Source organism: Phascolarctos cinereus, unplaced genomic scaffold (assembly GCF_003287225.1).
Source record: "Phascolarctos cinereus isolate Bilbo 61053 unplaced genomic scaffold, phaCin_HiC Scaffold_726;HRSCAF=1367, whole genome shotgun sequence".
Classification (NCBI taxonomy): Eukaryota; Metazoa; Chordata; class Mammalia; order Diprotodontia; family Phascolarctidae; genus Phascolarctos; species Phascolarctos cinereus.
Window position 1 is genome coordinate 423049560 of NW_027556098.1, and position 25362 is coordinate 423074921.

At 41.5% G+C, this 25362-nt stretch overlaps 1 protein-coding gene across 1 annotated transcript in view; it reads right to left on the bottom strand.

Annotated features, from left to right (window-relative positions):
- Positions 1-25362, bottom strand: part of LOC110203953 (uncharacterized) — an 82845-nt gene that overhangs the window by 21105 nt on the left and 36378 nt on the right. The window contains 1 exon segment of the mRNA XM_078146280.1: positions 1393-1550. Within this exon segment, the coding sequence (XP_078002406.1) occupies positions 1393-1550 (158 nt within the window).

A 25362-nucleotide genomic window follows, 5' to 3' on the forward strand; every position in this document is an offset into this window, starting at 1 on the left:
CAGAATCAGAAAACAAGATACACTATAACTCCAACGGGAATGGAAATAACCAGGACCAAACAGCTGAGGCTTGAATGCTGTGACTTATCTTGCCTGACTTTGGCCTTGAACTGGAGAGATGAGAATGCCCTCCCCCTCCCCCTCCCCCCCCTTTCATTGCAGGGGTAGGAGGGGGATTCTGGGCATGGAACACTGAATCTAATGCCTGAAGGATTGAAATGGTGGTTAGTTCATCTGACTTTCCCCTGTTGTCATTCTTCATGATAAGGGATGGATTAGAGAGGGGAGTCTTGAGCAGAGAGACCCTTAGGAGTCCATCCCAATAGTCCCTTGGTGAGAGAATGAGGGCTGGTACTGGGATCATGATAAGGGAGTGGGTGAGCTAAGGGAGGATTGCTCTACTTAGGCAGGGATTGGATGAGGAGGAAGAGGGGCAGGGAGAACTGAGGATGACTTCAAGATCATGACCTGAAATGACAAGAAGGTTGGTGGCTCCCTGATTGGAACTAGGGAAGTTCTGAAGAGGACAGGGTTGGAGAGGTGGGTTGAGGAGGGCATTCATGCTTCCTAGGTCTTTCTGGCTCTACGTATTTCTGATAAGGAAGGCCTGCACAATATGTGGCCCCATGGGCCACAAGCTATATGCTGTTCAGACCTCTTTTACATTCTCTATATTTTTCTCAGGCTGCCCAAAATCCTTTGGTAGTACCCAAGTGGCCCACCATGTTGTGCAGGCCTGAGATAAGGGAATACTGAGTTGCTGGGCCCATATGTACCCATACTCCTGGCCCAGGGCCAAGCCATCTTGCAAAGCTAACTGTCTGAAGGAGAAGCATTAAAAAGGAACACCACTGGTCCCTCAAGAGTTGACATTTAAATTCATTTTATCCCCTCTAGCATGGGCAACTAACATGTGTCCAACAAAAATGGCAAATACAGTCAGCAAGTTTCTTTCCATAGAACTCTCCAGTGGGTTCTCCCCCACATCTCTACTCCCAAGAAGAGTCTGAACCCTGTGTCCTTTACAAGGATCCACTCTTGGATGCAAAGTGATGACCACCCATTTCCAGTTTGTGCACACATAATGGAACTCTCTGTCAACCAGTCTGTTCCTCTCAAGTTAGCTGAGCATAGAAAGGGACCCATTGGCTGCTAGAAGGTAGAGCACAGGCAGTGAGCACCAGAGAGGCAGGTGCGATGACCAGAGAGGGTGCAAATACAAAAGGCTCTCTTTGGCATTCAGATTCCTTCATAAACTACACCTTTCCCCCCCTTACCAGTTTTCTTACATCTATGTATATATGATTTCTCCATGTCCATTTTTAAGAAGAAAAACAAACCACTTATTGGAAAAATATCAGACATTTTTAAAAACTTGGATACAATTCTCACAAAGCTTGAGGAGGGGTCCCATCAGAAGTAGAGGTCTGGGGAGGAGGCACCAAGTTGAAAACCTCGTCTGGAGGTTGAGCTGGGGTCTCTGTGGAAGTAGAGGCTGGGGTGAGGCCCTCACTCAAGGCCTGAGTAGAAGTAGCCTCTAGAGTAGAGGCCTGGGGAGGAAATGGAGGGACCAGAGGAGCAGAAGGGGTGGTCTGGGGAGAATGATGAACAGCTGGAGGGGCCAGAGGAGAATGGGGTGGAGATAGGTGCTGGGGAGGTGGTGCCGATGGAGGTTGGGAAGAGGGGGATGCCATAACCTTAGGAGCCATAATAGAATTGTCCAAAAGGTCTATTTGGTCCCCACTCACCACTAGTGGGGTGGCTCTAGCTATGAGTATCTTACAGTCCTTTCTGAGAATGGGATCTCTAGAAAGCTCAACAAAAGCCATTAAGTAAGAAACATGCACCCATTTTCTTTCTCTGCCACAATATTTTTCTAACTCTGAGAGGGTCTTTACCCATAATGTCCCAAAAAGGGGCCACGCCTCACAATTTTCCAGGTGATACTGAGGCCAAATGGTGTTGCAAAAATGCACCAGCTTTTTCTTTTTAAGTTCTTTACAGAAGCTAAGATTTTTCCAAAGGTGAATTCTTGGGAAATGAAAAAGATTGACCCATTGTGGGCTTAAGGAAAAGAAAAAAAAAAGAAAAGAAAGAAAAAAAAATATACATCCAATAGTTTCCCAGTTCCCTAGCACTGAGAGAACTGAGAAGTTTGAACCTATGTTTCCTGGTAGGGAGTCCATCCTCTATACTAAGGAAGGTATGTACCCAGGTCCAAGTGCTCAAGCAGAGGCACTGGACCCAAAAGCCTGAGAGCATCAGGCAGAATTGGGGAGGGGGAGGCTTACCAGTCATGGCTAAAGAAGAGTTTGAGATTTGGCAGTTATTTCCCAGTCAGGGAACCATATGAAGAGGTCTAGAGGTTTTGGGGTGCTGCTGCAACCTCAAGATCATGTTACCAGGCGCTGCCTGAATGAATTCAACTCAAATCTTCTTCAGCCATGTAGGCCAGGTGATGCCCGTAAGGGTGAGTGGGCATGAGAAAGTCTCAGCCCGGAATGAGAGCCAGGGTAGATCTTATATACTTTGGACCAGGGAAGGGTCTGGGAAAATGATCTGGGAAAAGAGTCTAGGAAAAGGGTCTGGGTGAGAATTCCCAGAGATTGGAATGTCTAAGAGATTGAACAGACAATGGGAATAGATAAGGAAGGAACTGAAAGGCATCTGAATGAGATTAAAAGGTAGGCTAAGGCTTTCAAAAGGAGATGAGGGTCTGGGGCCTGTAGACAAAGGGGAGCCAGATTCCCTTTGGTTCAAGGTGTGAAGACCTAGGCTTGGGCCACACCCCATCATAAGGAGGTCTGAACTCCAGCTCAAGGCCATTTCCTATTGATTACCTGGAGAAGTTGGCATATTAGGAGCATTCCCATGGGACTGAAAAGCTGTATTTCTTTAGTAAAGCACTTGCTATATTCACTATCCTGAAGACAATCCTTCCCTGAAGTCATTTTCTTACAGTGATTTAGGATTGAAGACTGTTTGAATCTCTTTCCAATTTCATCAAAGTCATAGTCACTCTTTGGATTTTTATCTACCTTTTTATTAGAGTAGTGGATTTCTCTCAAGTTGAAGTCACAGGGACTATCATTCATGAATCTGTGCAGGTCACTTTCTTCCACAAAAATTCCCAGCTTTCTAGTCATCTCATTTATTTTGAAACTCGTCTCTGCATCTGAAGAAAATAAAAAATCAAACACGTATACACCAAAAGACATACACACACATAAATAAGCAACAGCAATGGTTACTTAAGACTTATGCTACTCATGACCTTTTCATCACCAACATAAATGCCACAAATGCACTGTTAGAATAAACATTAGTATTAAATAGACTGTGTCATTGTAAGGAGAGGAGACAGACAGGGTGACAGTGACAAAGGAGGTGAGCACACAGAGTGCTGGATCCATCAGAAACCTGTTCACTCCAAGCTCAACATTCACTGTCAACAAAAGCAGCAGCCACAATGGCTCCCAGACTTAATGTCAACAAACTAGAGTGATTCTCCATGGGAGAACAGCTCCTGGCTCACTCGGAGGGAAAGCTGAGCATACACAGGGTTTGCAACATTCGAGGAAAAAGGAGTGGACAGCTTTCAGAAATTTGTTGTATGGTACCACGTTTACTTATCTAGGCGAGAATGCTTGTCTACTTCCAAATTGATTTGATGAAAGTGGTGGGGAAATTCAGAAGCTACTAAATAAAAAATGAGGACTCTATAGGCTTACTAGTAGCTGTTTTCATCCATCTCTAAGAAGGCTGTGTTTAATTCCGCCAAAAGTTAAGTGCAAGCAAGCCTTAGAGAGATGTAGAATTCTTGGCTCAATAAGAAGACAGAAATTCAGTTTTATGCTGAGAATATAACAATGCAAAGTGCTTTTATGATTCCCTGAAGGCTACCACCAAAGACCTATGGTTGCATCTGAACTACTCAGTGCCGAGGCAGCCACATTGATTACTGTTAAGGACATGATCCTGGAGAAATGGCAACACTTCCATAGAATTCTCGATAGACCATCCTGAACCACTGCTGAAGCTATTGACCATTTACCTCAGGTTGTACTCAATCCCCCTAGCCATTCCCCAGCTGATGGGCATTCCTGCAATTTCCAGTTCTTTGTCACCAAAAAGAGCTGGTATAAATATTTGAAAACATTACATTTCTTTTCCTTTGTCCCCAGTTATCTTTGGAAATACACTAGTAGTCATATTGTTGGGTCAATGGCATGGGCAGTTTTAACAACTTTTTGGGCATAAATCCAGATTGCACTCCATAATGCTTGGATCGGTTCACAATTCCACCAAAAATAATTAGAGTCTCAATTTTCCCACATCCCCTTCAACATTTGACACATTCCCCTTCAGTCATTTTAGTCAACTGGATAGGTATAAAATGATATCAAGATTTTTTTAAATCCATTTTTTTCAGTCAGAATTATACTCAGCTTTGTTGGGTAAGTTATTTTGGGTTGAAACCCCAGCTGTCTTGCTCTATGAAATATAGTGTCCCAAGCACAATATTCTTTCAATGTAGCAGCTCCTAGGTCTTATGTTATCTTGATTGTAGCTCCATAGTATTAAATTTTTTTTTCCTTGAGGCTTCTAATATTTTCTCCTTAACCTGGCAGCTTTGAAATTTGGCTATAATATACCTGTAAATTTTCATCTAAGTCTATCTTCTAGGGCTTGAACAGTGGATTCCCCCCCCCCATCTCTACTTTACTCTCTTGATCTGGAACTTAAAAGCAGTTTTCCTAAGTTTTTGAAATACTGTATCTAGACTCTTTTTTGGATCATAACTTTTAGGTTGTCCAGAAATTCTTGTATTCTTTCTCTTTATTCTGAATGTCATTTGTTTTTCTAATGCAATGTTTCACATTCTCTTCTATTTTTCATTCTTTTGGTTTTTAGTATTTCTTGGTCCCTTATAATGTCATCAGCTTCCTCTTGCCCAGTTTTAAATGTTAAGATGTTATTTTCTTCCTTAAGTGTTTGTATCTCTTTTTCTAATTGGTTGACTTTCTTTTCCTAATTTTCTTGGATTGCTTATTTTTTTTTCCTAATTTGTCCTCAATCTCTCTTATTTGATTTTTGAAGTCCTTTTTAAGTTATTCCAAGAACTCTTTTTGGGTTTGTGAAAATTTGACATTTCAAACTTCACTTTCTCCTTCTTAAAATGAAGACAGATCATTGCTATTCTCATAGTAGCTATCTATGGTAAGTTTCTTTCTTCTTTGCTAACTCATTTTGATTTTTATTTTATTTTAAGCCACTTACTATCATTGTCAGGTTCTTGACTTGAGCTATGGGGCATGATACCATAGGCATCAGGTCCTTCTTTCTGTTTGGGGAATAACCTTAGGCACTCCTTTCTACCCCTAACTTAAGAACAGGGCCACCAGCTACATTGTCACTGCAAATGTTCCCATGCCCTCTGGTCTGCAGCCATAAACCTCAGTTGACTCCTCTGCAGGGACTCTGCTCTCCTGTCAATATGCATGGCCCCTTTATGACAACACTTACCAGGTCTGGCTTGATCTTTCTTCACCACAACCACAGCACAAGGACCATGTCTGGTCAGCACAACTGGGCGCCTAGTGTCCAGGAACAGACAAGGGTCCTTCAATCCTCCCCTTCAATTGTCTGACCCACCTCACCCACTGTCACTGAGGTGAAACCTCCTAAATCTGAGGCCAACCCAGTTGCCCCACAGAGCTTGCTGTTTGTTGATTCAGCAGTCTGCCTCTAGTTGTTTGCATTTCAATTGGGCCAAACCTCTACTGGGGTGGGGAGGTTAGATCCTTCCCAAGGTTCTGTCAAGTTGTGTTGAGGACAACTTCTGGATTTTTAACCACTTCTGCTGCTCAAAATTCACTTTTAGGAGATTTTTTCTTCTTGTTCTAGGTAGATTTTTGGAGAGCCTTCCCAGAATCTCCTCTCATTCTGTTTAGCAAAGTGTCATCAGTGATTTTGTCAGGCACCAAGACCAAGGATGAACATGGCAGCAAGGTCAGCTACCTGATTAATGGCAAATTAACTGGAAAAGGCTACAAGCCTTCACTGTACACTCAGTGAAGCTTTAGAGGCTAAGGTGCAACAGAATGTGGATCCATTCTCTGCTGCTTGTGCTAATTTTGGCCTGACAATTAATACCAAGAAAAGAGAGGAAATGGTCCTTATCCAGCATCAGCAGATTCTGGACATTCTCCAGCATGACCTACCTGTACAGGTCTTTCTGAGAATGGTCCAAGAGGCTCCAGGACCACATCCTTAAATGTCACTCACTCCTAAACCATCAGAAGTCACATGATTTATAGCTGAGAGACTCTAGCATTCATCTCTAGTCCAACCTTCATTAACTAAGAGGAAATTCAAGCAGAGAAGGGATTTGCCCAAAACTCATATAACCTTATATTGTTAGACCAAAAGTTGAAACTAGTCATTAAAAGCCTAATGGAAAATTGAGAAAAGTGTTTTCTATTTGAAGTGACAATCATGTTGGAATAATAAAAGCTAGAAAAAACGTGGAACTATACAATGCTTTTCCCAATGGAATTAGGGAGAAGGTATGGGTTCTATAGAATCTGTATAGGAAAAAGAGAAGTGATGTGAAATTCCTCCCCACCAGAAGGCCATAAATGATAGATTAAGAATATTCTAGGGGCAGCTAGGTGGTGCAGTGGATAGAGAACTGGCTGTGGATTCAGGAGGACCTGAGTTCAAATCTAGCCTCAGACACATAACACTTACTAGCTGTGTGACTCTGGGCAAGTCACTTAATCCCATTGCCTGCCCCCCACCCCAAAACACACACACATACACACACACACACACACACACACATATACAAAAAAGAAGAATATTTTATGAAGAGTTTGTGAGAACCTGGTAGGTACCATATATTCTGAAGGGAAAAAAACCACATTAACAGTGATCATTGAGGAATGAATGAAGAAATTATGTAGCAAATCTCCTTAAAGGCTGCAATAAAGTCTTGACTAGATGAAAGCATGAAAAGAATTCTAAAGAGATGTTACTCACAATCTGGCCTCAACTGAGTGGTAAGGAAGTTGATTCATTGAAGACCCTAATTGCCCAAAAGCCCTTAAAGAAATTAGTATTAATGGGACAGCTAGGTTGTGCAGTGGATAGAGCCCTGGCCCTGAAGTCAGGAGGACCTGAGTTGGAATCCAGCCTCAGACCAAACACTTGACATTTACTAGCTGTGTGACCCTGGGCAAGTCACTTAACCCCAATTGCCTTTTAAAAAAAATGGTATTAACTGTGCATTTCTAACCACTCAAGAACCCAGAACGGGTTTACCAGAGGAACTAAGCAAGTACAGGAAGGAGTAGTGTCCCATAAGGAGATGAGAAAGTTAAGGCTGAGTAGCTGGGTAAAGAAAGCTGGAGTCTGTTTGCAATAACGGAGTCAATTCAGGGCTTGAAAGTCAGAGTTTTGGTGTTTTGAAAGGGAAATTTCAGAGAGGGGCTTAAGCTCACTGACATAGAAAAAATGTAAGAGTCTTTTCTAAGCAATGCCCCTTTGATGGTTGCATGTCTTCCTTCCCCAATCAATATAAAACCACAAAATGTGTTTCATAAAATATGTTAATTAATTGATAGAGAAAAAATTATCTCTTTGCTCTGGTTTAAGTAGTCATGCTAAAGGATGGCTCATTTCAAAAATGTAAAGGAATTGGTCTGGCTCTTTGGGTAACAAAAAGAAACAGGAACGGGAGCGTCATCAGGGATTTTTAAAAAAATATATAAGCCAACTAAAACTAATGGAACCTTGTCCGAAATGAAGTTAAGTTATTGCCACTCTTCATTCTAAATCAAAATTTATCAGGTTGAAAATATTGCAATGGTAGCAAATTAGAGAATCCAATCAGTCCTTGTATGTGCAGAGGGGATGATAAATATTTACATCTTTCTCCCAGGGTTGTTGAGTGAAACACATATTTTGTGAAGTGCTTCACACACTGTCCTGGCTTGTGTAAACGATGAGTGCTGTAGTGTCCCAACCTCATAGGAATACAATTGAATAAAGCGCTATCCCATCTATAGGTACTTTTTCTCGGTGGCCTGGAATGTTAACAAAATTGGGAAATTACGATCTAAACATTTTAAGCTATTATCAAAAGCAGGCATAAGCAACTTTTCAGACATGGAAGAAGCCCAGCACATGGTGAACACCACATAACCTACAATGATTAGCATGAAAATGGCAGGGGTAGTAAGATCAAAGACTTCCTATGAATCTGTAAGTTTAAAAAGTATCTAAATTATCACATGATTTGTGATGTTTTAAAAACAAAAAGGGTAAGAGAAACTGTGAAAGCTATCTTCCTCTTTTCAATCTGAATACTGTTACATTATAAATATATCTGTTATATGAGTATTAGAGTATAAATTTTTAAAAAAACGCTAGAAAATAATAATAGTAAATGACTGACTGTTGGAAGAAAAGCATGGTGAAATCCTCTTAGGAGATTTTTGTCTGTGAGGGTCCCTGGAATGAGCCTTACTGACAGCCTGTTGGACTGCAGTTTGAGGAACTAGGGCCTCTCCCACCCAAAGTGGAAAAAGGAAACTTTTTGAATAAATGGATGTCATTTGGAAACTCATGTAATTGTATCTTTTAATGCTATTATTGGAACCAACTAGTCACTGTGTCGGAACTTGTGGTGAAGAAGTGAGAGCAGCAGTACAATGCTAAACAGGTCTCTTGGGTCTGGAGGAATGGGATAGGTAAGCCAGCCACTCCTGCCCAGGTATGCGTTGTCAGTTCCCAAACGGGGGAGTGTCATTGTGGCACACAAGGGATAATAGATTTCATTAAGTAAGAGTGCTACTCCAGACACTACCCCCTGACAATTTGCATGACAGCCATTTGTGCAGCTTTTAATCAGCTGGCCTTTCAAGTCACATCCATTGGTGGCCATCTCTAGCATGCACCCCTCTTTGGGCATTTACAGAAAAAGATTATTATCATGTACAAAGCAGTCCTTGACCAAGGATGAACTATTCCTTAGTTCTAAAGCCACAGTTCCTTCTGATACATAGTTTTCATCAAGAGAATTGGGCCTGGGTATGACCTACTTTTCTACATGCACTTTGATGGGTAGGGGTCTCATTTCATTGTATTCTAGACAATGTCTGATGTTCTCCCATTAGCTGTATTTGTGGACCAAGGGGGGAATGATAAGGGAAAATAGATTAAATTTGAGAATGGTTGAAATCCTAAATGAAAATTTGAGGCAAATATATAAGAAAAATAATAACTAGCCTTAAGCTGTAATTAATGAAATTTTGCTGTTTGAGGAAGAATCTCTTGGAACCTTAATTTGCTGCTGTTCTAAATCTTGAATCTAGGTATAAGTGTCTTGACCCTGTATAAGGCTGCTGGTTTGTCATTCAAGGGAAATGTCACATGCCCTTGCAGTCTGAGGATTGCCATAGGTGGACATCTGTCACTGGGCAAGTTGAGAGAATGACCATGCGAAGGTAAAGGTAGGATTCTCTTGACCCATCCCCATCTTGGTGAATGAGAAATTTTCCCACCTTAATTTCCCTTCATTCTGAGGCCGGGCATGACATTCTGTCATACAATTGGCTACCTATGACTCATACCAGAAATCCAACAGAACTGATGCTATGTCCCTGCATTTCTCCTCATACAGCAGATTCCATCGATAAGGCAAGTATAGAAGAAGATGAAGTCTATTTGTGACTTTTGATGAAGTAACACATGCTGGTGAGGGATGATTTCCAAGTGTCATTTGATTCACAACTACTAGAGACCATGAAGCCTTACAACTGGTGGGTTATTTTGCTTGTAAGAAATTACCCCATAACACTCTTTCATCATGATATGATTAGTAGGAGATAGGACACGATTTTCAAAATGATTAAGAATTTTATGCGTAAAAATTATTTGAAACATCTAATAATATTAAGAGAGACAAAGACTCATTTTCCAATTTAGACCCTCCTGATGCAACAATTAAAATTCTCTGAAGTTTCTTAGATTAATGCCAGAGATAGGATTTGAGTTATTTAGCCTGAAATTTTAGTCCTTCCTAAAAATTAATATGAGGATACTTGGGTATTGATGGAACAGTTTATGGGATGGAATTGTTGTATTAATTATTAAGCCTAAAACAGAAACATCTTCAGTTTTGGTTCAAAGAAATGATTGTTAGAATATCTTGGGTTATTTAAAAGGGAAAAGCCAATTTTATTTGGGTTTTTATTCCCACCTGGATATTGAGTATGTTTTGAAAGGCAAATATGTTTTGTTATAAATAACCTATTTGGTCTGCACTGTCTTGAAATTGACTACTCAATGTATTTATACATCCCATCCATTGACATTATTTTGGCAAATTTTAAATGAATTTAGTTGTGTATCAGGGAAAGGGGTGTTCTGTTAATAGTTCCCTACCATCATCTTGGGGAGGGATAAGCAGCTAAAAGAAAATAGCTACAATGGAAAATTGAGTAAAAAAAATTTAAGTTGTTTTTAATAAATACTTCTAATAAGATTAGGCAATTATATATGCCAGATTTTTAGGGTCAGAATTTTAAAATTTTTCAGTTGTTATTTGAATTTACCAACATAAAAATGTAAATTTTCTGGTCTAGTATTGTTCATATTAGTTCTATTAAGGTTTGCGCTGGCTCTTACCCCCTGACCTAGTTATTGTCAGAGCAAATTAGAATTGTATTTAGATCTATTTTGGGGGGCATCTAGGTGGTGCAGTGGATAAAGCGCCAGCCCTGGAGTTGGGAGGACCTGAGTTCAAATCCGACCTCAGACACATGACACTCACTACCTGTGTGACTCTGGGCAAGTCACAACCCCAATTGCCTCATCTAAAAAAAAAATCTGTTTTGTCAGAGGTATTTAACAGAGAAGGGGATCTCTGCAAATGACCTGAACTGGAGAAGCAAATCCACTAGAAGCTGCTCTGAAGCCCCACTCATTCCAATATTCCTACGAGGAGAGATCTGCAGAGGACACAGGACTTCATCAGAGGATGTTTCAAAGACTGGACAACTGTATTACCATCTTCTCCACAAATGGTTCCTAATTGACTTGTTTTTGAGCCTGTAGTGACTGAAACTTCAAATCCTCCTCATCAGTCTCCTCATTTGGCTTTTGCTTCACCCCTGACAGCAACGACTGATAATCCTGATAATTCCTTTGTTCATGAAACTCAACTTATTTCTTATCCCTCTCCCCCCAACCCCCGACTCCTTTTGCTACAAACATCTAGATCTGTTCATGTTGTCTGCAGGGGGGTTGCCTCTCAATCACCATAATGGGGTGGCTGTTTGTCAAATGGTTTTCAAGCAAAACTATTGTTTGAATAGTTTTTGTGAATATTTCCAGAAGCTGTATGTAGGGCACACAGTGCCTGTGCTGCTGCACTTGAGTGAATGCCCTATGGTCCCCCAATTTTCATCTTTTAGGATGTGTTTTGCCAGGGGGTGCCTGTTCCTCATGTTTCTTGATCAGTAAGAGTGTCACCAAAGACACTTATTGTTACAGCTAGCGTATTATGAGTTATTGTTCAATCAAATGGAACAGAATCAGTGTGTTATAAGTTGTGCCCATTTCCCTCTTCTCAAATGTCAACTTTGCCCCTCAGTGCAGGGACTGCCCCCTACTGGTTTTGCGCCTGGCATTGCAGGACTGCCCTTCATGTAAAGAAAGATGGGTCTTTCTATAGATCCTACAAGGGAATGAGGAAGTTGATTCACTGAAGACCCCCAACTCTATTCTAATCAGTGTCAATCAATTTGATATGATTATAAGTTCTGTATATTTGGCCCCAGAGCTGTGAGCCACAGATGGTAAGATCACTTGTGTAATCATGGGAAGCTATATAGAGGCCCTCCACCTTTGTTTCTTTTTGTTGTGGTGACCAAACCCAGTGTGGTGATGGTGACTCACCTACATGGAAAGTCCCCCCAAGTTATTTGTGTACCTCTGTACGATTCTCCCTTGTCTAGCATGAGCAGGTGCCCATCTTGTGAGCATCTTATGACCACCTTGTCTTTGGAAATATTCCATGCTTTGCCCAGATTGTGACTCTGCTGATATGTTGTTTTGCTTATTTTAGCCTATACATCATGTCAACCAATGGAATTAGTCTGTATCTGGTATAGCTGCTCTTGAATGTTTATGTATCAAACCCTATTAAAATGGGGGCATTGGAAGAAGGGGGCATCTCAGATCATGAAGATCTGAAGTCTGCTTTATTACAGGAGACCATGGACCCCTGAATAGAATGCCATTGGCTCAGAACTCTGTCTCACTTTCTCTTATTATACGTTGGATAATTTTTATCCCTATAGTGCTATGAGACTGTTTGCAGCCAAGTGAAGAAGAGTTCTCAATTCTCATACTGAGGGCTTGCGGTACGATGCATAAGTCAAAATATTTTATATCATTGCTTTATGATTACTTTCAACTGTTCATGGAATATTTTCATTCTTTCTAATATTTTATTGTAGAGAAATAAGAGTAACTATGTGGGAAAAGGAAGATTCCTTCCTTCATTGAAAATGTAATGTTTTATCAGCTGGGGTTGGAGATTGAGCTAATGCATACAAAATTGATAATTATTTCAGAAAAATAAAATATTTAAACATGTTGCTTGAACCCTAGAACACTGGGGATCAGGACACAGAAGGATGAGTTAAGAGGCAGACCGAGGGTCAACTATTTTTCCAACAAGCAGCTCACATGTTTAGGCAGTGCACTGGGTATTAGATGCTCTTCCATTTCATTTTCTCCCATTTCTAGCTGAATAACATTGTAATACAGGACATTATTTTACTGTCTCAGAAACAGCCCCCTTAAAGCCATGCAAAACAGACATTATTGCTCCATCCTGCCCCAGGTCTCTTTGCCCGAACAATCTAGATAATGGTGGAATATACTCCTGCACAGCTTAGCACAGCACGGACCTCCCACACAAGTGGACAGAAAAGCTTGCAATATAATTGCTTTAGATAATCATAGTTTATACTAGAGACCAGGCCACCTATATAGAGGCCCTAGTCTAGTTTGTGTGATCTCTGACTTGTAACATTCCTGCTTGTTCTGGCTTTTGTAACACTGCTTATGCAATCTCATCTTGTACCCTTGGAAGAAACCCCCATATAGGCCCTAGCTCGACCCCTAATCAGGGCTGCTTGATTTGGATGTGCATACCCCTTTTGCAGCTGCACTCTAATAAATCCACATTTTAAATTACGTCTGGGTCTCTCTCACTGATTTCTCCGTACAACAACATAACCCTAACTTTTTAGAATCCCAAGTGTTCATTTTCCTTTTCACTGGATGTTGAGTCATGACTGTATGTTACATTGTATTCTTTCAAAATGTGAAAAAATTACTATATAGGAAACTGATGCTATTCTTGATTAATAATTCATCTCCTAAATACCTAACTTGTGCTTATCAGAAGCTCTTGCACATCTCCTTCCCCTTTCCCCACAGTCTCTCTTCCCCACCATGCAGTGAGCTCATGTACTCCAAACCTCCACAGAAGGACAGAAGAGGTCTAGGGGTTTTGGGGTGCTGGGACCCCAAGATTGTGGTACCGGGCCCTGACTGAATGAATTCAACTCAAATCTTCTTCAGGCAGAGGAAAAGTTGATTAGTGATAAAACACTTAGGGCGAGGTGATGCCCATAAGGATGAGCTGGCATGAGATGCTCAGCCTAGAATGAGGGCTAGGGTAGATCTTATATACTTTAGGTGACCAGGGAAGGGTCTGGGAAAATGGTCTGGGAAAAGGGTCAGGGTGAGAATTCCCAGAGATTGGAATGTCTAAGAGATTGAATAGACAATGGGAATAGATAATGAAGGAACTGAAAGGTATCTGAATAAGATTAAAAGGTAGGCTAAGGTTTTCAAAGGCAGATGAGGGGCTGGGGCCTGTAGACAAGGGGAACCAGGCCACACCCCATCATCTCCACATTTGCCCCTGGCTGCACTACTTTGGAATTTCTCACTGACTTTGCCACCATGTTCCAGTAGCTAGTGTCTTTTGTCCAAAATCTTTTCCCTTGGTGTGTTGTCTTCCCCTTGAATGTGAAAACTCCATGGGGACAGGACAGTCTTTCTTCTTTTCTATTTGAATCCCTAAACCCTAACACAGTGCATGGAACACAAAAGGTTGTTAATAAACGCTAATTGACTACTGACAACCCCAAACACTCTCATCTGAGTATCTTGCTTGTAATTTTACTTTAAAAGCCCAACATGACATAAAAATCACTTACTTTTTCAGTCTCCTTACAGCTTACTTCCTCCACCTTCTCTGTTATCCAATGGCACTGGCCTCCTTGATATGCCAGGAAGATGTTCCATTTCTAGGCTCTGGGAATTTTCTCTGGCTCTCCAGAATGGCTGGAATTCTCTGCCTTCTCATGGAGGCCTCCTAGATCCCTTTGACTCTCAACTAAAATCCCACCTTCTGCAGGAAGCCTTTCCCAGCTTTTCTTCATTCTGGCTCCTTCCTTCTCTAAATGATCTCCTATTGACCTATCTATAACTTGTTTACACATATCTGTGTGCTTGCTGTCTCCCCCTTAGACTGTGAGCTCCCTGAGGGCAGACACTGCTGTTTGCCTCTTTTTGCATGACTACCACTAAACACTGTGCCCCCTACACATAAGTGGTGCTCAATAAATATATTGAATCCCTATTTACATTCTCTTCTCAAAACCTCTTCACGTCCTCTACCATTAGCTTCTTTCCTCTATTCTCCAAGAAATTGGGTCTTCTTGTCTTTGCAAAGGCCAGCCATGCATAGGGCCACTGGATCCCACCCCACCCAGTCTTCCCCAACAGTTTGGACCCATAATCATGCCGTCCCCACCTCCCCAGTTCTCTCAAATTTTTAACCTTTCTTTATCAGCTGATCCCTTTCCTACTGACTTCAAACATACCTGTCTCCCCAATCCTTAAGGAAATCTTCACTAAATCCTCACAACCCCTTGAACTAGCTTTCTATCTCATCTGCTTTTCTCAAGCTCCTTGAAAAATCTGTCAGAGAGAAATGAATATTACTAACCGATTATTGGTATCAGGATTTTTTCTCTTTTGACTTCCTCATTCAGTGACCAGCCCCAGCAGGTCTGGGAAGAGTAGGATTGATGAGGAGATTGGCCTAGCTGGCCAAGAACATTCTCTGCAGTCTTGGGCAGGACCCCACCCAAATTAATTCTGATTGAAGTGAAAAGAGAATCTAATCTAGGTGAATTTCTGGCCCATGAAAAGATTAGGCTGGTGACCTTAAAACCCACCCACCTCCATTGTTCAACTTAACTGGTCTGGTCCAGATGGCTAGAGGAAGCTGAGTCTCAAGCCATATTCTCAGCAGGAGAAGTGGAAGACTTTTAGGGCGCCTCATCAATACCCCTCCCCCATTGTTCAAAAACCAGGGGTGATCTCCACCTGTCAGGGGATGGTTTTCCAAAGGTTTTCATAATTTAAGCATTTGCTGGTCTCCCAGGACTTTAACTTTGGTTACTGGGCCAGAACACCGACCCTCGATTTGATTATTTGCAAGCTGAATTAATAAGTTGATCATTAATTACCCAGAAACTCTGTCTCTAGGATTTTTCATTTCTCAGTCTGAACATTCATCTTTCCTCTCTCACTCACTCCTTAGTTTTTGTTGAGTTGTTTCACTACCGTTTGACTCTTTCTGACCCCATTTGGGGTTTTCTTCACAAAGATACTACAGTGCTTTGCCATTTTCTTCTCCAGCTCATTTTATAGGTGAGGAAATGAGGCAAAGTCAAGTGACTTGCTCAGGATCACACAGCTAGTAAACAAGTGTCTGAGGCCAAATTTGAACTCAAGAGATGAGTCTTTGTGATTCCAAGCCCAGTGCTCTATCCACAAGGCCACCCTTACAAGTTGGCTGTCATCCTCATTCTCCTGAAAGTGCTCTCTCCAAACTTACTGAACTCTTTAAATGCCAGATCTGTAGGTCTTTGCTCAGTCCTCATTGTAACTGACCTCTTTTCCTCATTCAACACTCTTGACCACCCATCTTCTCCAGGAAGCCTTTCTTGGGCCACTTTCTCCCTTTGATTTCCTGAAATTTACCTTATACGTGTTTTGCATGTACGAAACCAGGAAACAACTGATTCCTAACTGCCAACTCTGGGCCAGGCACAAAAGCTTTAAAAATATTACCTCATCTCATCCTAATACTAACTCTGTTATATAGGTCCTACTGCAACTGTTTGACAGTAGAGGAAACTGAGAACAACTCTCTGGGAAGAGTCTAAGGCCAGATTTGAGCTCAGGTTTTCTTGAATCCAGGCCCAGCACTTTCTTCACTGTATCTCCTAGCTTCTGATTATGTATGTATGAACATATGTGTCCACAAATGTATAACTTCCATATATGATATTCCAGGTAGAATTTTACAATTTCCGAACCACGTCATTAGTTTCTTTAGGCAGCTTCTTTCCATGACTAGGAATATTTTATGGCCTCGCCCAAAAGAAAGCCCCAAGGGTCCCTACCTGCTAAGTCTCCAAAGAACTTCCCAGGTAAGGAGAATGTACAGGCTCCTTTGTACTTTTCCCAAACAGAAAGTTATTATTATTAATTTTAAACCAAAACATACCCAATTGCATTCGGAACAGTTTTGAGACAATGTAACCACATGCTCTAACAGCTTAACTCAGCATTTGGCAGCATCTAGATCAAAAGAGGAGGTAATTTCCTTAGGGTATAATTGGATCAGCCTCTGGGAAAACGTTTTTCAAATGAACAAAACTAGCACAATAAAAGAAATATTAAAATCATAATATAAATAATATATTATTATTACTGCCAAATAACATCAATTCAGTTGAATGCATTTCTGAAATATTTTACATAGAAAATCTCTTTACCCATTTATCAGTTTGACTCTCTACACTGATTGCATTCACATACCAGGGTAGTGTAATTTTGATCCAATGTTATTCTTAATTCTTATCTTTATAATTTCTAATCATATTGCCTTAATGTCAATAATTATCCAAAGAGGAGAACACATATGACTTCAAATGAGACCACATTATAATTTAGGACAAAATCAGTTCCATCAAAACTGCATTTACAATTCCAAATGGTACTATCATACATACATACTGACACCCATTTCCTGCCAGCACCTCAAAATACAGGCCCACTCCTTTGGCTTAGTCTACAGCCAAAGTTTGATTGTGGCAGTCTTTCTACTCAGAAGGAGAAGGGTCTGGGTCCCACAATAGGATCAAGAAGAGTGTGGAAAGGGATGGACAGATGAAGGAGGAGGAGCTCTCAAGGAGAACCAGTCTTTTGCATTTTGGCTCAGGTAGAATGTGAGCCTTGGAATGGATGCTGGTAGACTAGGATAAGGTCAAGGCAGAAGAGGGTTCATTCCCATGGCCATGGCATTGCAGCTGATGGAGACCTGGAATAGGGGCAGAGAGGAAGACAGGGGCCTGAGTTTCTGGCCATGCATGTGCATAGAGAAAGGGGATGTTCCTGGGGCCTCAGGACTCAGAAGGAAAGGGTCTCTTGGACCCTCCCAGAAAGGCCTTGGCCCATTGAGGCAGAGGGGGCCTCTTCTGCTTACCACGTGGCCAACCATTCTAGACAAGCTCTGCCTTGAACTCCTCCTCCTGGCAGACCCCCTGGTTGGAAGAAGGAGCCCTTTTAGTTGAGGTAACTGTTTCCTAGAAATCCAGTGCTTGGACTTACAGTTCCTAGGCAGGTCTGAGCCAGGAGATCAGAGAGGTCAGAAGGCCTACCTGTACTCTAACTGACTGGCCTTCCAAGGACAAGAAGTGGTCTTTGATGCCACCTTCAAGGCATGATTCCTGCTTCACTCAGCTCTCTGGGGCCACCCAGAGGCCTTGCTCTCCTTATTGGGGAGACCCCTCAACCAGCCCAACCATTATTCCTGCCCTCTGGCCATGTTGATGCCACCCCCTCCCAATCTAGTTAATCCTTGAGCTCTGGGAAGCACACACACCTTGGGCACTCATATCCGGAACTGTTACTACTCAGGGTTTCATATTGCAAGTGGGGAATGGTTTTCGAAAGGGAATTTTTGAGACAACTCATAGACTCACTGTTCTGTTATTCTGTCTAAGAAGGCACAAAGGGCTTGGCAAACGTTGATTTACTACCTGCCTAATCAAGCAGCTGCCGTTTTCTTTGGGCTGATACAAACAGCTATGCTAAAGACCTAACTCTAAAATCACATTTTGCTTCTTTGCTAAAAATGTACCTTTTCCTAACTCTGTCCCCAAAACTGATCTTACCTAAAATTTCTTTCTTTCTTTCAAGGCAATTGGGGTTAAGAGGCTTGCCTGGGGTCACCCAGTTAATAAGTATCAAGTTTTCGGTCTGAGGCCAGACTTGAACTCAGGTCCTCCTGACTTCAGGGCTGGTGCTCTATCCACCACGCCACCTAACTGCCCCTAAAATTCTCCTTGGTTCTAGGCTCTCTCCTAGGAATAGGCTTTGGTCATCTGCAAGCTGAGCTGTGGAGGGAGAAGAATCTCAGAGTGGGAGATATATAGTCTTTACCTTCTCTTAAGGTGCAGGCTGGCCTTCCTGGAATGACAAAGGAGTTACAAAGGCCCTGCTCTGCCCTCAGGGGAGAGACTCCACCCCAGGAAGAGGGCAGCGGGGAGGGACAAACTTGGAAGTGAGCATGGTTTGGAAAGGAAGAGGACTTGCCTCCCACTTTAACTCCTTCTTAGGTGTCATGCCCCTCCCTCATCCTCCTACAGAGACCAGGAGGCAGAAGGGGCTTGGGATCCCAGCTGGGATGAGACCAGTTAGAGCCTCAATGGCTCCAGACCAGAGCTCTGCTTCCACCTGATACTATGGGTGAGATATGTGGGTCAGGCAACTGTGACCTATTGGTAAAACTGGGCATGGCCCCCTAGGACCTTTGGGATGTGATAGGGAGCCTGGACATGTAGCTGGGGCAACCCACAGAGCCAAGACCTGGTGGGAGGCCAGCTTCTGGCAAAGCTGGAGGACAATCACCAAGAGGTCAGAGGGGGAAGATGAGGCCCAATGGAAAGGGCAGCCAGCATAAGTGGGGTGTGGGGAGGGGCCCTCCTTCAGACCTACCTGGCACCTGCACATGCAGAGCTGGCTCCCAGAAAGCTCTAAAGGCAGAAGGCACAGAGCTCTCAACTCCTAATGTTTTGGTTTCTCCTTTTAGGTGGGTCCTCCTAATTGGGGCAGCCTCACCCTGCCCTGGCCAGCATCTTCTAGAATGATCCCTCCCCCTCCCCTCCAGTCCCCTCTTCTCAGGCTTCCAAACTTCACTGGAGGGACAGAATTCCACCTGGGCCACCATCCACCTGGCTAGTCTTCTCTGAGCTCCCCTCCCCCATAGTTCTACCACCTCTCTTCCTCCCTCCCTTACCCTTCTCTGAGACTCCAACTCTTCTCAGCAGAATCTTCTGGTCTCCCCCTGTAACAATCATCTTCTTCCTCACAAGGATATGCCCAACCTACATCCTTCCTGGTTCTCCCAGACATTCTCCTCCCTATTCCTTCCTCCCTGAGGCCCCCCCCCTTTGTTCTCTGAAGCCTGGGCCCAGACTTGCCCACCCTTACTTAATTCTCCTCCAAAATGAAGACATTTCCCACCTTGGCCCATCTCCATTCCTGACCTTCCATACCCCGGTCCTAACACTGGGGGCCATTTCCCTCTGCTTGTTTCTGTTTCCCAAGAGATGTTCCTTGTCTGGAAGACAGCTGGATCCTAATGAGGAGCTGAGGCCAGGACATCAGGACACCTGGTGCCAGGCATATGTTACAGCTCATGTTATCAACTTTACCCACTTACATAAACCTTTACATCTGCCTCTAAGTCTAGGGGTTTTTTAAAAATTATTATTTATTTGACTAGGTAAAGAGGTGATTCTTTGTCTCATTTCTTATTAATCAGTTGCCTCAGTCAAACTGAGACCTGTTAAAGACCTTAGCTTGAAATGACCAAGGTGTCCCACTGCACCCTGTGCCATCTCCAGTCCTCTGGATCTCTATGTCTGCACTGCACCCAGATGGCTTAGGAGGAGAAAGGAAGGCTGTGACTTCTCACAACCTCCTTCATTTAAATCCAATTCACTCCCAGGTCTTGGCATCACCTCCCAGAGGTCTTAGCCTTTGTCTAGAATGAAGGGGAAAGAAAAACAACAACGATAACAACAAAGGTTTGCTGTTACCAGATTAAGCAATTGAAATCCATTCCCTGGGAGGTCCCACTATTTTCCTCTTCACCCCACAAAACCTCTCTTCTAATGGGGGAAAGCAGGAAATGTTGGTCCTGGAGCACAAGGATGGCCAGAGAAGGACCGATGTGGGATTGCTCTGGGGGGTGGAGGGAGCTCAGAACCGCAGCACAGAATCCTTAATAATCCTTTGACATTACATTCTGTATAAAAGTAAAGACAGTTGTCACTCTCCCAGACCTTATCTGGCAAATGGTGGGCAGGTGGGGCACTGTGGTTTAAAATGGTACCAGGCTACAGAGTGGGGCCTTAGGGCATAGACTGACACTCAATATCCTGGTGCTAGAGCAGAGTGGGATGTCACCTTGGTTCTCCTAACCTCAACTGGAGAGGAAAGGGAAAGTTTGGGGATGAAAAATAAAGCCAAAAGAAGCCTACACATTTACATCCACACATCCATATATAGACATTCATATAATCTGCTTGGCTTGGTGGTAAACTTACTGTTCAGTTGAGAATTAAAAGCTTTTTTTATTTTTATTTTTAGAGCTTTTCAAGGGAACTCAGGGATTCTCAGAGACGGATGGCATTTTAGAGGCCAGCATAAAGACAAAGCCCAGGATGGAGCATCACAAAGGAGGAGCAGGCCAAAGGCCAGTTTGATTGCTCAGGCTGTGTGAAGATGAGCTGTGTGTAACCAACTTGGAGAGGTAGCTGGGGCCGGGTTCTGAAGAGCTTTGAAATAGCAAACAGAGGCATCTATAGTTGCTGCTGGATATCATGGGAACCACTGGAATTTACTGAGTGGAAGTGATATGGGGAGGATTGTACTTTAGACCTGGAGAGTTCCATCACCTTCAGCTTAGATTTTTTCCCCCCAAAGCCTATTAAGTGAGTTAAGTCAATCCAGTTAAGTTCCTGGATAGGTCTTATGAGTGGAGGTGGCTCATATAGGCAGTTTTGTTTGCTTGGCCCCATAAAAGGGAATCCTTTATGCAGACAGTATTCCAACACATGGAAATCAGAGCTTCTGGGAGCAACTGAGGCTCAAAAGAACAGAAGAGCATGGACCTATGAAAGAGTCATCAATGTAAGTGGAAAAGATGGTCATGAGGAGAGATGTAGTCAGCAAGAGACGAAACGATAGGGCATAAGTGGATCAACATGATGGGGACCTATTCCCTCACCTACAAGAACTCCTATTTCAGAGAATGAGGAATAACAGAAAAATGGGTACCAAGGGAATTGATCTCCAAGGCAACAGCAGAAACTGTTTAGAAGAGGGAGGCCACAATAGATACCTGAAAAGTATTAATTCCAGGAGGAATACAGAAAATAAAGGAGCAGCTCAGTGTAAGTGACATGATTACAAAAAGAAAAGGCTGAATAGTCAGAAAGAATAGACAAATTAAGAGAAATAGGTTAAAAAAGTTTTCAAGAAAGAGATAATGAAATTTTAAAAGAAAAAAATTTGAAGGAGAAAACAGGAAAGGGGATTCTACTTAACAATTAACTGAGGAGAAGAGGAAGAATTAAATCTTAGATAAGATAAACAATGGAAAGGGATGAATAAGCAAAAATCTGAATCTAAGAAAAGATTTTAACATGTGGGGATGAGATGGAGATGAAAACCTAACTCCTAAATTTAGGCAAAAAAAAAGGAATAAATGAAGAAGAATACAAAACCTTATAGTCTGTTGTTTACATGAAAAACTTTTAAAAACATTTAAAAAACAAAGACAGACACAGAATAAAAATGATGGTCTGATAAACAGTGTGCTACTTGTTAGGTGAATCCAATAAAGTACTACTTCCAATCAAGCTACTAGACTTGGCAAAAACAGTCATTAAAAACATGGAAAAGAGATAAGCAAGGACACTACATTATAATAAAAGCATCTACAGATAACCTACCAATATCAATAGTAAAATGCTAAGCTACAAATGTCTTAACATTTCCATTTATGAAGAAAACAATAATTGAGGTATAAGAAGAGCAGTACCATAAAAGTGACAATCCTTTAATATTCCTATGAGTTCTGGATAAGTCTCACATAAAGATAAGAAAAACAAAGTAGATCTGAGCAGGATGCCAGAGAGACTAAAACAAAAAGTCTTGTGGAGTCTTCTGAATGGGAGCTGCTCAGGAATATACATATTTCTCAACACCATATGGAACTTCTACAAATATGTTTTTGGAACAGACAATAGAGGAATGTTGCCCTTGTTTATACATTTTTGTAATGGGTGTTTTCTTTTCTTTCTCAATTTAAGATAGGTGGTAGAGGTATATGGAATTTTTTCCTGATGAAAAAAAAATATATATTTTTTAAGGCAATTGGGGTTAAGTGACTTGCCCAGGGTCACAGAGCTAATAAGAGTGAAGTGTTTGGTCTGAGGCCAGATTTGAACTCAGGTCCTCCTGACTTCAGGGCAGGTGCTTTATCCACTGTGACACCTAGCTGCCCCTGAAAAACATTTTTTTAAAAATAGAAGTAAGCACTCAGGTAATTTCACAACTGTGGATATAAGAATTCTTGACCCAAGATATAAAATTTTAAAGTAGATAATTTTAATTACATACAATTTAAATGTCTTAATAAAAGAAAGACCAAATGAGAAGAGAAAATATAGCATGCAGAATATATCAAATATTGCCTAATAAATTACTCCAAAAAGAAATTTATATCCATGATAGGGAGAGAATTGACATCCATGTGTACCGAGGCACCAATGGCAAGAGATCACTGCTGAAAGGACAGGAAGTTTTCCAAAGTCCTGACAACCAAAAATGACACATGAAAACATGCTCCAAAGTTCTGATGAAAAAAGAAAGTCATGCAAATACTTTTACCATTTCTTGTCATGCCTCCAAAACTGGTGAAAATGACAAACAGGAAATCATCTATTTGATTTTTTTAAACTTTGGAATTCATAAACACGAAATAAAATGAATATTTTTATACACCATAAAATAGAAAGAGGATTATACATGAAACAACTGTAAACAGCTTGACTTTCTTTTTGAGTAACAATGAATTCAAAATAATCCTTTGTAAGCTTTCTCCTTCCTTCTGTTCTACGGCATGTATTATTTCAAGACATCAATTTCCTTATTACTTTGGGGTGGGGAGTATCAGGGCCAGGACAATCCTATTGCTAGTACCCCTCCCACAGCTATCCTCTCATACCCAACATTGAAAAAAAAATCAACTAACAGAGTATTTGTAATGTTTCATTACACAATCAAGGAACACAAATTACCACACTGTCCATTTCTCAAAATGTGCCTTTTATTTTAAAACTTATATCCCTCACTTCTTGGTAAGCAGTCAGGTTGCACAGATCTTGATAAGGCTCTGATACACTGGTTAATCATTACAATAAGAAGTGGAACATCTTGCCAGGTTGTTGGCTTCACAATGTAGTTATTATTATCGATTCCCCCCTGTAGTCTGCATTAGTCCATAAATTGCCTGGGTTTTATGACACGTTATTGTTCTATAACATTAACATTCCCAAATTTTGTTCGGTTTTTCCCCTACTAATTACAGGACATCACATTTTCTTTCTAGGTCTTGATGATACCAAAACGAGCTGATGGCAACATTTTTGTACACTTGGGTTCATTTCCTATCTTGAAAGGTACATGTCCTCTAGTGGTATCAGAGTGAAATATTTTGTGATTTGGGGGGAACTTCACAGCTTCAACAGGAAACTGATATGTGGGTTTTCCCGCAATCCTTCCTACACTTCTACTTTTTTCCGTTTCATTTTTGTCACTTGTGTGCGGGAGAAGTGGAAGCTGACAGCCGATTTCATTTGCGTTTAAGTAACTATTGATTGGGATGATTTTTGCTCAGGCTTTGAAAAAAAAAGCTACATGTATTTTCTCCTTGATTACTCTCCCGTCTGTGACAGGCAAAGGAAAAATGGCAAACTCTCGTAAGAAGCACATAATTAAGGGGACCATTCCCTGCAGTGTTTGTGATGCTCATTTCTTGACCACCTTTACCAACCTGAAAATCTGTCTAATTACTAGTGATTTGGATTAATGATTATAGATGCTGACAACCAATACCAGAGGTTTGGTCTAAAGAAACAAACAGAAGCAATTTCACCATTTAACGAAGGTTTATTCAAAGAACAAACAGAACCAGGTGGTACACGTGCTATAAATGCTTATTTATTTTCTTTAACCCAGAGAATCATACCTTCATGGGAGGTCAGATTAATTCTGATCTCAAGGAAAAGCCAGTTAAAAGAGACTTTTATTCCCTTAGAGCACTCCCCTTCCCTTCCTGACTCAGGATGGCTGGGCCATCCAAAATGACAGTCTCCACATGTTTAACCATAATATGAGAAAGGAATTTCCTGTTAAGATAGATTTGTGGAATAATAACAAAGGTGCCAAAGTGTCGACTGAAATTCTAATTCCAGGATGTCTGTCTTTCTTCTATCATAAACATAACAGTGCTCATAAACAACAAGAAAGAGGGAAACCGTTGCTCAAGACAGTGAGTAAAAAGAGAGCCATAGACAATGAGATAAGGGAAATGTCCAGTGGACCTGGGCCTGAGCAGAAGAATGTTCCAAGTCAGCAAAATCCCTCAGGAAAGTTTGGGTTCACACAGAGAGCAAAGCAAAGCATGTCTGTTATGCCAGAGCACGCAAAACATTATGGTAGGTTAAGTTCAGAATGGGCTAAAAATGTCTTTCTTTTGACTGGTCAATCCAGATTTTAGGCCTTTCTCAGGTAAGGGGGGCTTAAGCTGGTTTGGAAAGGTGGACAAACTGGTTTGAAATGCAGAGTCTTTTCTTATAATTGATAACTGGCATTTCTTCCTTTGAAAATTGGCTATTCACAGCTTTGGACCATATCTATTGTAGTCATTGTTTATATGCTTGTATAGAACAAGTATCTGTTCTTTATAGAAGGTGGACATGAAGCCTTTATGTGGGAAACTTGCTGCAAATGTATTTCCCAGTTAATTGCTTCCCTTTAAATTTTAGATGCATTGTGGGTTTTTATGGGCTGGAAACTGGCCATTTAAGGTTTTGTGATAATTTCTATCCCTTG